We start from the raw sequence: 14,446 nt of genomic DNA on the forward strand, positions 1-14,446 counted from the left end.
GTCTTTGCTGAATGAGAGAGAGCTCAGCAGATGGCACAAGAGAGGAAATGGTAAAAGCTGGTTGGGCTGTCTTATGAGAACTGGAAACTCAAAAGTAGCATTGGGGGTAAAAACAACAACAACAAAAAAACAAAAAACTCACTCTCCAGTGTCTAGCCCCGGGACACCTGGGATGTGAGAAAATAAACAGCTATCACTTGAAAGAGAGTAGCAAAAGAGAAGCAAGATTTTCAAGGGATATCCAGGTTTTGATTGAGAAAAATGGATTTACTAATCAAAGGTATCATATTTGACAGTAAAAAAATGCATTCAGAATTGATATCATTAGCACCTTAAAATATGTTTGCTATGATGTGTCTAGGGAATTTGACTTTTCATGATTTCTTAAACTTAGGCTACAATACAATAGTTAGAAATAAATAGCACCCTTCACTAAATTTTACAACAAAGTTTAATATGAGAGTGACCTTAATTCTGATCAAATCTTTAAATTTGTATCTGCTCCTGAAAGGGAGAACTCTTAAGTTCTCTTGGTTTTAATAGAAAAATCAATGGGTTTTTGTTTCATCTCCATAATCCCCCACTCTCCCAGCTTCTGCCATTGTCCTTTGTCAGCTCTCTAAGATCCAATCCTAACCTGGTTGGGCTCTTTGAGAAAATTGGGGGACAGATGACCCTGGTGCACAGTGAGTGCAATTTGGGCTCATCTGTCTGTTGATGGATGGACATAATCCTGGGAATGGAGACAACACATCCTAATGGAGCCTTTGCTGTGCTAAGGGATGAAGGCCTTAGTCACTGCACTGAACCACTACAGGAGGGCCCTCCCACCACCACCCTGCCCACAGTCCCCTCAGAGTCCATATGGGGAGCAATTATATACTCTTAAAAATTTATAATCCTCAAGGTTCATTGAGTTCCAGGATGGGGATGTAGATAAACACCAGTCACATTTTAAATCATGTTTATTTTATGTAGAGCATTGGCCTCTTGATCTCAGCCATTAAGTTGGCTTAGAGTGGCTCTCCCTATGCACCTGTCTATACAAGTGGTTCTTCAGTCACATCTATAACCCCAGAATCATGGGCTTATTGGACATCTCTTCGTGGTCTCTGGAAGTAAACACATCCACACATTTTCTGACAGATACAGAAACTAGAAAACAAAATCTAGCCCAGAATACTGCTTCTTCTCTCTGCCTGCCAGAGTTGGGGTTGGGGAATGACCAAAGAGAGCAGGAAACTCATCTCCCTGGTGGCTGGTTTGTCCAGCCCTGCTTCCTGCTAATGCACATTTGCAGGATAGATTAATCTTGCTGAGATGTGGGTGGGTGGGTGGTGGGTAGGCTAGTATGGCTGTGGGTAGTAGAGATGCCAACCTGTTTTGTACACAAATATACAGAGCAGGAATTCTCTGAATCAGGACTAGGTAGTACTGGGGTGAAACTCGTGAGGTACCTCACATGCAAAATTTAAGGAAGCATTTGCTCTCAGTGTCATGTACATGCAGACTTGGCACCTAACAATGAGTGTGTCTTTACATTTTGCCCTGAGGCCCCCCACTTGCCTCACCATAAGTCCCAGCCTGCTCTGCATGATTGTTGGTAGGTAGGCTGCTTTTCAAGAAACCACTGTGTATGTGACATTGTAAGAAAGGGTAAAAGAGAAATGGGGGACAAGATCCTGTGTGATCCATCCCCCATTACCACTTTCCCCATCACTCACTTGGCTACAACTCTACTGGGCTCTGCTATTGCTTGACCATGCTAGGCAAGTCCCACATCACAGCCTTTGCACAGGTTCTTGGCCTCTTCCTGGAATGTTCTTCCCCAAGGTATCTGCATGGCTCACCTGTTACCTCTTTGAAGTCTTTCTCAAATGCCACCTTCTCAGTGAGGCATACTGGGACTACTCTCTTTAGTACCGTAACAAGCCACCTTGCCCACTCCCACACTCCTGATACACTCCCCACCACCACTTTATTTTTTCTATTTACCAAGTGGCACTTTATCCCCTCCGGCCACTCTGCTTAATTTCCTTAATGATTATGCTTTTTGTTCATTGTCTTTCTCCTTCTACTAGCATGTAAGCACCACAAAGATAGAACTCTTGGTTATGTTCCCTGATCCGTCCCAAGCACTTTGAAAAGAATCTGGCGTATAGTAGGTGCTCGATAAATGTGTATTTTTTTAAAATGAATCTTCCCATCCCAAAGCAAAAAGACAAATTACAGCACAGCTTTCTATTTTCTTCCTTGCCTCTGTTCATCGGATAAATGAATTTGGTCTTTCTCCATTTTCACGTGTGACATTCCGTGTATGATATATTGGTGGGCAGTGAAAAGATTCTCCAAATGTTTGCCAGTTTTAGCTATCCCATTTATTTGGACTTGACCTTCATGGTGCAATTAGACTGTGTTCTGTAGCCAAAGCACATATTGCAGCAGCAAAATAAACTGATTACAAAAGTTCATCATTTTTATGTCATTACTGTTTATCTGCTCTCAATCTATGTAATCTGAGAAACTTCTGTGTGATCTATCCCCAAAAGCAAAAGTTCCTATTGGCATTTACTGCTTATTTATTATATGGGCCAAAATAAAAGGTTATGTTCTGGGAAAAAGGACATGCTATAATTCAGTGTCTTCATGGAGGACTTTTTATTTTGCACTCCAGGTTTATTTATTATTTATCTCATATATCTGCTGTTCTAGTTCCTTGCCTCATTGCCTTAGCCTTTCTGATGGTCATGGCATAATAATTCGCCACTTGGCCTGCATTCTCTGTGCTCCCACTCAATCTTCTTTCTCCCCACACTGACCACCACCACCCCCGGGCTCCTTCATCCCCAAACTGCTCCTCTTTCTCCCCTCAGGCAGTGCCTGTGTTACCAGCAATTGTATAAGATGGAAAAGTTGGTAATGTGATAAAATAGATGATGAAAATATGTTCAATTTGAGTATGTGGTTAAATCGAGCATTTCTGAAAATAAAGCTCTGAGAAAAATAATAATTTCGGATGCAATTTAACAGCTACGTAAATTCTCACATAAAATGGATATCCAAATACATCCTGCTGTTGTCTGTCAGGGATAAAGGATTTCACGGGCAGTTTTCCCCACTGGAGGTTAGTAATTGAGCCATATGGTTTATAGATTATTGAATCCAGTGTTAGAAGTCCCTGGAAAACAGTTTTGGCTCAATAAGGAGCAATTGAGCAGTAAGGTACTTTCACATCCAGTGTCCACTAATGATAGCTCATATGTAAGAACAAAACTTAAAGCCTATGATTGGTTTTCTCATCCTTGATAATCATGCACACCATACAAAATATTCCAAAGCCATAAAAAAATGAAAGTTCTATAGAAGAACTTCGAGATTTTTCAGGTGTTCCCAGCTAAAATCATTAGATGAAATCTAGTAAATGTTTTCTTTGGCTTTGAAGGTTCAAAAAAGGTTTCCTAAGCTGGTGGCTAAAGTTATGGTAGAGGTGGAGAGAGATGGACAGAAGGAGGGGGAGAGGATGGGAGGAAAAGAGAAAGGAGACTGTAGAAGTTAAGAATGCAGTTCTGGAGCTGGTGCCAGGGTTCAGATACCAGCTCTCCCTTGGACTGGCCACAAGATCTTGGAGAAGCTCCCCTGTCAGACCTGTTCTCTTTCTTAGGAGCAGAATGGAAATGACAATAGCACTTACCTTCTAGGGTTGTTGTACGCATTCAGTGACCCTACTCAATACACAGACATTGCCTAGAACCATGTATAGCAAGTAGTGAGTGCTCTGTAAGTGTCAGATATTGACATTATGGTTGAAATATAAAGGCCACACTTTAACTTTTGTTTCTATAAATGTAATGGTTGTGGTATTATATATGCAAAGAATTCTTATAAATCAGGGTGAGGGTTGGGGGTTAGTGAAGTCATTTGTAAGGCTGCTATGGTAGAGGCTGTAGATGGCCTCCACACAAAACCCCTGGTATTCACTTCACTTCCAGGAAGAAACCCAAAGTTCAAACTAAATACAGCCCAGCCTTTGTTAGAAGCCCAGTGGGAGCTGAGAAAGGTGTCCTAAGTCAAGGGCACAAGACCAGGATGTCTGAGGCAGGCAAAGAGGAGAAATAGGAGGCAGATTGGATGGTCTAGGAACCCCCAGAGCCCAGCTGTGGTTCAGGTCATCTCAGCAGCCTAGCTGTGGGAAGAGAGAACCAGACCCAGGGAGCCAGGAAGCCGGAGGGAGGCACAAAGTCCTCACAAGTCGCAGGCCCAGAAAAACACTCACATTTCATTTGTCAAATGTAAACAGAGACAGGCCCTTGGCCAGAGGCAAAACACCCTAAGAGAGAGGGGTTCTCACCTTCAGGCCTGACTCTCATTGGCCCAAATTGACCTGATGGGCCACTCTACAATCAACCTTCATTAACGAAGGCAGTTGCAGTGATTCTCAAATAGCCAAAGGCAACAGTCATCCTCGGAAAGTTATCAAAGACTGATTACACTTTTATTTACTTTTATATTTGAAAGATTTTTTTCTGTAATGCAGCACTCAACCTTGATTGGAAATTTGGCCATGAAATTGCTCAAGTTAACTGAGCTATTGTGTATGGAATGAATATTCAAACTTCTTTAATAAAAATTAGATTTGCCTGTGGTTACATTGGATTTTAAGCTTTGCTTATGCCAATGATCACACTAGTCCAGGGGTTGACTGCCTACCTTCCACAGGCCACATTCAACCTACCCCCTATTTTTATGAGTTAAGTTTAGTTGGAACATAAGCACATCCATATGTGCTTTACATATCATCCATGGCTGCTTTGAGTCTACAAAGACAGAGTTGAATAGTTGCCATAAAAATCATATGGCCAGCAAAGCCTAAACTACATACTCTCTCACCCTTTATAGAAAGTATGCTGACCTCTGAAATAGTCAATAGAAGACTGAATTGGAACACAACTAAATAAATGATACTTCTCTTCTGTTAAGAATGTTAAGAATTCATTCATTTATTTGAAAATATTTAGTGAGTGTCTAGAATATGCCTTAGCACTTCCTAAGCCTTAGGAACAGAGTCATGGAGCAAACGGAGTGCTTACTCTCAAGAAGCTAGTGGAAAGAAATGCTCTTAATAGTCTAGTGGAAAGAAATAGACAAAAATAAATCCACAATATGGTACATGGAGACATGCCCTTTAAGGCAACATAAGTAAGTATTGAAGGAAAGAGGGGACTAAGGTATGCTATTTTCAGCAGGGTGGTGGAAAAACACTTTAGTAACATGACATTTGAGAAAAGACCACCCACCCAAAAATAAGGGAGTAAGCTTTGCTTTCAGATAAGAATGTTCCTAACAGAAATAACAGAGATGGACAAATAAATGAAAGAGATGAACAGAGATAAAATCATGCCTGGTGTATTTGAGGAAAAGCAAGAAAAGATCAATGGATTTTATCTGGGTGAGCAATGGGAAAGGAAATGTGGTGAATTTAGAGAGATAGCAGGTGCTGGATCTAATAAGGAATTTGGATTTCACTCTGTGAAATGGAAGGCCAATGAAAGTTTTATTCCAAAGGAGTAAAATCATCTGACTCATGTTTAAGAGCAATCACTGTGGCTGTGATATGTAATGTAGGGGGTAAACATAGAAGCCTCTGCTAGGTTTTGCTGCAATAACAGAACCCCCAGAATCTCAGTGGTTTAGAGCCACTCAGTGGTTTTCTCACTCAGGTTAGATGTTGGCTGTTGCTCAGATGAATATTGTCCGCAATCCATGTGGAAAGAAGAGCCCAACGTGTAATATCACTGGGCTCATGGCAGAGGAGAAAGAGAAATGGCAGAATCACATGATGGCTCTTAAAGATACCATGTTCAGCCGGTCATTTTCACACACTTTTCACTGGCCAAAACAAAGGGCATGGCCATGTCTATTGCCAACAGATCTCACAGGAAAGGATAGTGACTCTGTGGTAATGATGATGAAATCTACAACAGCAGTTATTGCAAAGATTTTGGGGTCAGGATGATAGAGGTAGATGTGCTGAGATGTGATTGTATTCTGGATAAATTTGGGACTGGATTGCTGATGAATTAGAAGATATGAGAGAAAGAGAGAAGTCAAGAATGGCTCTAATATGTTTTGCATTTAACTGATACAATGGGGCCAAATTTATGAAATCAACAAAATCTAGCTCCTTTTTTATTCACACTCAACACCTACTTTCTTTATAATATCTATTTGCAGTTCTTTTTACAGCTTTGATCTTTGGTGGTTAAGATCATTGGCTGCATGAGAGTTACTGCAATAGTAAGAGCATGAAGTCTAGAGTCAGATATATTTTCCTGGGGTTTCTTGGATTCTCCTTTTTGTGACCCTGGGCAAATTGGCTAATATCTCTGAACCTCCATTTTACAATCTGTAAAATGGTGGATAATGTTTTCCTTAGAGAATGCTTACAGCATGAGTTAAAATATGTGTCTGGAACATAATAAATGCTCATTTTTTAAATGTTTTTTTTTTTCATTTTTAAAAAAGAGAGAGAGAGTGTGTGTGTGCGTGTGTGTGTATGAGCAGGGGAGGGGCAAAGAGAGAGGGAGACAGAGAATCCGAAGCAGGCTTCGCCCTGTCTGCACAAAGCCTGACACAGCGGTCCAACCCATGAACTGTGAAATCATGACCCAAGCCAAAGCCGGATGCTCAACTGACTGAGCCACCTGGGCACCCTAATAAATGCTCATTTAATGGCAACTCTTATTTGTATTAATAAGAGTCTAAGAGGGAAGGTTTAAGGTAAGGAGGGAGGCACCAGCAAGGTAAGTAACCTGAGTTGATCTGAGAATAGATGCTCATCATGAGATGGGTCCTTTCCTTTTTCTCCCTGCATCCTCACAACAAGCTTGTGGACAGAGGCTTATCACCTTCACTTTACATATCAGGATATCAGGAAGCCAATACACAGAGGCATTAAGTCATTTTTCCCAAGGTCACACAGTTTGTAAAGCCAAGAAGTAAGATTCAGATGCAAGCCTGTTTGAATCTGAAGTTTCTGCTCAAATAAATCAAGAATTTCAAGTCTTGGTGTTGCTTGCTATTTATAGTGCACTTATTTTTGATGGCATCAACTATCATAAAAGTTAAACTGATAATGTATGAAAGGCAATCTGTGAATTCACTTCTAAGAAACAGTGAGAGTGATTCTTTTGCTCCGTACAGGGAAATTCGTCTCAGAAGATACATGCAAATGTAGTACAGAATTAGAAAGTCTTATGTATACTCTGCGGCCAGGGAAATGGCTCTCTCACATGGATATCAAGAAAGCTATGCATTGTTTAAGGGAGGTAGAGAATATACTGGAGAAGTCTTGGGCATATGGAATGAGAGTGGAAATTCTTATTTGAAAAAAGACTATGAAAAGATTAAATGCAACTAAAAGACAAAGGTACGAGTATACGAGTTCAATAAGGAAAACATACTGAAAAACTGATGCCCAAAGCTGGTGGATATGCATCAAAATCTGGTCCTTCATACATTACTCTATGCAACCAAAGATTAAAAATAATTTGGACAAATGTAGGAGACTATAAAAATATGCATATCCTTTAATTCAATAATTTCCCTTCTGAGAATCCATTCCCAGAAAATAACTGAAAATACTAGGGGAAAAAATGGAGATGTTCTTTGTAGAACTATCTGAATGATAGCTCTTTAAATATTTCTGTCCAACAGTTGGGTAATGGTTAAATCAATTAATACTACTACTCCCTAGAATTTTATACAGATTTTAAACCTTATGACATACACATTTTTTAAAATACACAGGTTGAGGAATGAAGTACTGATACATGTTACAACATGGATGAACCTTGAAAGCATGCTAAGTGAAAAACGCCAGAATGGAAAAGGCCACATACTGTATGATTCCATTTATATGAAATATTTGGGATAGGCAAATCTATGGAGACAGAAAGTATATTAGTGGGTGCCTTGGGCAGGTGCATGGGGGGGGATGGGAAAATAGGGAGTGACTGCTAATGGGTACATGGCTTCTTTTGGGGGTGATAAAAATCTTCTAATTTAGTTGGGGATGATGGTTGCACAACTCTGTGAATATAGTAAAAACCATTCAATTGTACACTTTAAATGGTTGCTTTTAAGTAAAGTGATACCTCAAAAACAATGCTTAAAAAATACAAGTAGACTATTTACTATAATGAAAACCAAGTTATACTAATAAATGAAAAACCCACTAGAAGTAAATATAACCAAATGCCAACAGTCGTTTGGCTCCCAGGGTGAATTTATGGGTGAAAACTGTTGCCTTCTCTAGTCCAAATTTTTTATAATGTGATTAGATTTCTTTCATAAGAATAATAACTAAATATAGGGCGCCTGGGTGGCTCAGTCGGTTGACCGACCGACTTTAGCTCGCTCATGATCTCACGGTTTGTGAGTTCGAGCCCCGCATCGGGCTCTGTGCTGACAACTGAGCCTGGTGCCTGCTTCTGATTCTGTGTCTCCCTCTCTCTCTGCCCCTCCCCCACTCATGCTCTGTCTCTCTCTTGTCTCAGAAATAAACATTAAAAAAATGTTTTTAAAAAAGAAAAATACCTAAATATAACTAGCAAATAGAAGAATTGTTCTCCTTTACAATTGTGTCTCCCCCTCCACCAAATCAGTCTTCTTTCTTTCCACTTTTTTAAGTACAGAGTCAGAAAATGTATAGTTTGGCAGCTCCTGCAATGCCTTCTGGTGATTTCAGGCCATTCCATACAATTCTATGAATGAAAAAGGCAGCCACATTAAGGGAAAATGTATATATACATTAGCATTCTGGTATATTGAATATACATGTGTTCTCATTTTTAGGAAGTGATAGAAGCAATTGCTGAGTGTGCATTTAAGACGTCACCTTTTCCAATTCTGCTTTCATTTGAGAACCACGTAGATTCGTAAGTATTCCACACATTCAATGGGGAGTCTTTTTCCCAAATAGGGCATGTTTAATAATTGTTCATCAGATTTAAGACCATTTGATATTATTAATGGTGTTCCTCAATTATTTTATATCTGAAGTGTCATGTTTTCATCTGCATATGATGGGATTCATTCATTCAAATCTCATTAACATAATAATCCAGTGGACTTGTGGAATCTTTTTTCAGGCCACAATAGGATTTTAAATTAAGGACTCCTCTTTTTGCAATGCAGGGGAATAATACATGTCTCTATTTCAATGGGCCACTTTTATAACCCTCCTTCATTAGCTCCTTCTATTGCGTGCAAATTTGTAGTCTATTTTGCCACATGAAAATGACCAGTTCCATACAAGCTGAAGCTGGTGGAGGGAAAGCTATAAATTCTATTCTGTCACCTGCACTTATGCAGAACTCAGACCACCAAATGCTCCCTCTTTCGTCTTCCCATTGGTTGCCCTTGTTTGCTAATATTTGTGAGTTGTTCCTATTTCAAAATAGCTTGCATTTATCGCTAAGCCACACAAAGAAAAGATAGTTTGCCTAAAGTCTTTTATATTCATTTTATCACAAAATACCAGAGTAAGATACATTTATATCTAAAATGTGGGTATTAGTTTACCCTATAGTTGCCCAATTTAAAGTGCTCCAAAATGAAAGAGTCTTCTTTGTATTGAATCAAAATTCAAGAAACTAAAATTCTAGTCCATGGAATTAATGTCTGAAGACTAGTATAGTGTATACCATTGCTCGAAAGAATATTTATGAAGCCCTCTCTTTCATTTCAATGACCTAAGCTAGATTTCTCAACTAAAAGCCAACAGCACCTGTCCTAATTTGGCTCACAGGTTCCTTTTTTCCCCCCCTTCTTATTGAAAGTCTTTCCCAGATCACTTATTGATTCCCTTTTTCCAACTAGTTTGTGACACATGCATTAACTCACCAGTTATTTAAGAATTCACTAAAATCTTAAAAGAAACAGTTTGGTCATGCACGAATTTCAGCTTGAGGAATTTCCAAGTACTTAAATGTGATTATTTGTTAATGTATACATGGAGAGAGACCTTACTCTGAAGTAACCAATTTTATAATTATCTGTATTTCTAGTCTGCCCTCAGGAAATCCATATTACATTTACCAGCTCTTGGTTCTGTTTCACTGGGAAACAGTCATCCAACGAATGATTTAATCATTTGGCAGATAGTTTTTCTAACACTTCTGAGGGTCAATTGAAGAGAAAATAATTGATTGTTTCACTGCTATTTCTCTTGGAACTAAAGGGAGCGCCTCTTTCGTTGCTGTATTTAATACCTCATTTGCTGTGACAGCTCTGACTTGCGCATGAGCATTTTCTCATCTCAGCCAGTCCGTTTGTAATTGAGTTCTAACAGTGCTTCAGCGCCTTCTTTCAGGCACTGTCGTTCCCAGACCTGTTGATGTATTACGTCCTTTTTAGAGAAATATCTCTAAATCTAGCACATTTATTTTCTGCGAGAAATGTTTTTGTATAAACTAGACAAGATGAAAAGCTATAGTTCCATTCTTGATTCTCACATCTGCTTCATTGAACTTTCCTATAAGGTAACCAGAGAGGTATCAACAACCACTACCACCAGAAACATAACAGCTAATATTTATTGAATTTATATTCTGTGCCCAGCAGCCTTCCAGATATAAGTTCATGTCACCCTCACCACAAACCCAAGTGCTCCTAAGAATAAATATTATTATGATAATCCTTATTTCACAGATGTTGGAACTCATCCCCAAAGAGAATGAGTAACTTACCCAAGGCCATGCAGCTAAGAGGTGACAGAGCTAGGATTCACACCTGGTTGGTCTGGCTTCAAAACTCACACATTTAACCAACGCTATCCCTGTGCCTAAGCAGATACATCAGGAGCCTTCAAAACGTCAAATTAAGGCAACCAGAGCATCCACAAGGCAACTGCCTGTAACTGTTCACTTTTATGTGGTTTGTGACCCTTAACCACAGGATATTTTTTGTGGTTTTCAACATCAAACATACAGAGAACCAAAACAGGGCTTGAAAACGAATCCCTGCATTGTACACAAAAGCCAAAAGATAGTACCACAATACTGCCCTTTCTGGTTTAAAAAATGAGAAATTTAGCTATTAAAAGTTTATTAATAATTCATATGTAACAAAAGAAAACCAAGGACACCATGATATTTACCCCAAACCATCGAGATAATCTGATGGCAGTGAAATACTAAGATCCTGGAGTCTCTCATGAGAGACAGTTGTTTGCTTCACGTTTCCATTGCCTTGAGCTTCACATATCAAATTGCTCTGCTTCAGTCCTCTCCTGGGAGGACTCACACACCCAAAGAAAAGTTATAAGCTTTCCCTTTGCTGGTACAACCCTGTGCTTAACATGTGGGCCACTCACCTCATTGCTGAACCCAGCGGCAGACATCGTTCTTCACTTGCAGCCCTATTTCCTACTAACCCTAGAAATTAATCTCCGAATCCTGCTCAACCCAGTGACCCTGGGACACACTTCCCAAAAACATCTGCAACCTGCGTGCCATTTCTAGTGGACCATTTTATTTTCCTGTGTGCTGCATATACAAAATGCCAGATTCAGAACTCTGGTTCGGGTTACAAAAGAAACTCACACTGGAAGAAAGGAAGAAATCCACTAGATCTTCTGGTTTTCTCTCCAAATACTTGAAATTACCTATCTGTGGACAACAAAGGGAAGTCTGCCATGAGCTGCTGGCAACTTCTCCTTCTCCACCTGCTATATCAGAATCCCATAAAATGCAGATTCCTGAGCTGCACTCCCACACCTGATTTTGAATTTGTAGAAATGAGACTTCAAAATCTTAAAAAAAAAAAAAAAAAGGCCCTAGCCAGCTCCGATCCTCCACCTAATTTGTAAGCTAGCATTTTCATTAAAAGAATTCTATACTGAATTCAAGTGAAGTAACCCCTAGTTCTGGTTCAGCCACAGATAATGTGAGATTTTGGACAAGGTCCTTAATCTCCGTGGGTAAGAGCTTCCTCATCTATAGAGAAGGAGGTTGGTTTAGTTCAACGTGGGGGGTTTACACCATGACATTTCATGGGGTGCATTCCTTTGTCAGAAAACTGACCACCTGGCCAGGTTCCTACATTTTAGGGGTATTTCATATATCCAGATGTGCCTGCTACAGCCCAAACTCCAAATGTATTTGTGAGTATTTCCTGTCACTTCATCTCCGTGGTAGCTGATGTGGATGCTCTGAGTGCTTCAGGAATTTTTATTCTTGCTCTGTAACTGCAGTGTGAATGTCTTTTACTTCCACAGCTCTGACCCACAAAGTTGCTTTGTTTTCCTCTTTTTCTATTCAGTTTGCTCTCTGCTCTGAGTCCATTCCCTGTCAGGTGGGTGTGTGAGTTTGGGGAGAACGTGAATAGCCTGATTACCAAGTAGCACATATTACTTCTTCTTGGAAAACTGCCTCTTGTTCTCTTCATTTCAGTTGATCTTGAGGTAGATTTTAAAATGTCTAGGTCAGACTTAGATCCTTGTTTCCCGGAGTGTGGTTAATCTGTGGGCCAGCGGCAGCCTCATCATTGAGGAGCTTGTCAGAAATGCAGAGTTGGGGCGGCTGGCTGGCTCAGTTGATAGAGCATGCAAATCCTGATCTCAGGGCATGAATTTGAGCCCCACGGTGGGGGTAGAGTTCACTTAAAAGGAAAAAAAAGAAATCCATAATCTCAGGCCCCATACCGATGCTGCCGAGGAAGCAACATTTTCTTAAGACCTCGGGTTATTTGGGTGAAGTGTCAGAGTGTTACCTTAAACACTGTGGAACTATCCATGTCAGAACTACCCACAGGCTTGTTACCAATGCAGGTTCCAGGAGTCCTCTCCCAATTCAGTGAATCAGGACCTGGCCCTAGGCCCCAACACCTGCAGCACTAACAGCTCAGTGATTCTTTACTGGAATAAAGTCAGATTTTGCTCCAGCAAAATCCTTCCTAAAGCCTGGTTTGGGGACGGCCTGACAAAGGACAGAGGACTCTGCCTGCTACCTGCTTAGCAACACCTGGAACATCACCTCAAAATCCCTCCACTGATGAAAATGTGGCTCCCCTCAAAATCCTAAAACAGGGCATTGAGGTGAAACTCTCCCTCTTTACTGCAAGTCTCTGATCAAAGGAACCCCAAGTTCCAATACTCTAGAAAAACAGCAGCTACATCAGCACCTGTTGACTCTTTTTACTCTATCAGAACAGTTCTCAAACTTGAGGGTGCATCAGAATCGCCTAGAGGGTTTGTGAAGACCCCCGAGTCCTGTTTCCCCAGAGATTCTGACTTAGATTCTGCATTGGAGGCCTTGAATCTGCATTTCTGACCAGCTTCAGGGGCTGTGGATGCTACCAGTCCATGGGCCACACTTGGAATAGCAAAGCTCTGTGACACATGGTAGTACCATTCCGTGAAAGTCAGAGGGTTTGGACAGTTTCTTCTGTGTAGCCTGGAGCATGTGGGCCCAGCATAGATGGACTTGTCTCCGCTTCAGCTGAGGAACCTGTAGGCTTGGTTGAGCCCCTGGGCTGGTTATCCTTTGAGCAACAGCATCTGAACAGATGCCCGGGGCTGCTCTGCCAAATCAGCTCCTTCTCTGCTTGCTCCCCAGCCTCTAATGAGTTGTTCTGAAACAACTACCCCTACTCTTTTCACGATCCGTTCTCTGACTGGCAGGTTTCCCTCTCTCCTTGAAACTGGTGAAGAATATTCTGAGGACCACACAGGCCACACAATAAAGTCTCCTCCAGGTCAAGAAAGGACAGTGAGCAAGTGTGTGTGTGTGTGGGGGGGGGGGGTTGTTGTACAGGGTTTGGCAAGTTCTGTGAACCTCTTCTTTGCCTCTCCCTGCAGTTTCAATGAAGCAGTGATCTCGGGCTTCTAGTTGAAACCCAGAGAACTCATTTGACCCCCCAAATATATGCCTTTTAAAAAGGATATAGTGGTTTTCCATAGGGACCATTGCAATACAATTTGAATCCCTAGAACATCCCCCATCTAGGGTGGGGTGGGGCAGGGAGTCCATGATCCAGGCTTAACAGTTATGGAAGAGAGAAAGAAAATTAAGAATCACACTTTAGAATTGTTTTGAATTGTGGTAAATAAGGCTTTTTATCACTTACTTATTCTTACTGCAATCCCAGTTTTGTGAAAATGTATTAACATTGCAGCATGTAGAGGCAACTATTGGAAATCAAGTTTGACAGCCTGTAGATCAAACTCACAGTCCATAAAACCCAATGGAATTGGATACCTTTATAATGATACTTAACATTCTACAGAACGAGAAAAAAAATATTATTGCTTTTTAAAAGGTCAAAGGAAGCAGGAGTATTGAAAGATGGCAGATATTCCCTCGTACCGACTGTGTTTATGTGTTAGCCAGCCCGCAAGTTGCCCAGTCTAGCTGGTGGGTGCTGCCTGGTAACTCTGGATCCTCTT

General features: G+C 40.7%; 1 protein-coding gene across 3 annotated transcripts in view; it reads left to right on the forward strand.

The window, feature by feature from the left end:
* The window catches only part of PLCB1 (phospholipase C beta 1), a 695,548-nt gene that overhangs the window by 525,082 nt on the left and 156,020 nt on the right, over positions 1–14,446 (forward strand). For all 3 annotated transcript variants that reach the window (XM_027069591.2, XM_027069592.2, XM_027069593.2), the window contains exon 12: positions 8,854–8,936. In XM_027069591.2, coding sequence (XP_026925392.1) covers positions 8,854–8,936 — 83 coding nt within the window. The remainder of the gene's footprint in view (positions 1–8,853; positions 8,937–14,446) is intronic.

Source organism: Acinonyx jubatus, chromosome A3 (assembly GCF_027475565.1).
Source record: "Acinonyx jubatus isolate Ajub_Pintada_27869175 chromosome A3, VMU_Ajub_asm_v1.0, whole genome shotgun sequence".
Classification (NCBI taxonomy): domain Eukaryota; kingdom Metazoa; phylum Chordata; class Mammalia; order Carnivora; family Felidae; genus Acinonyx; species Acinonyx jubatus.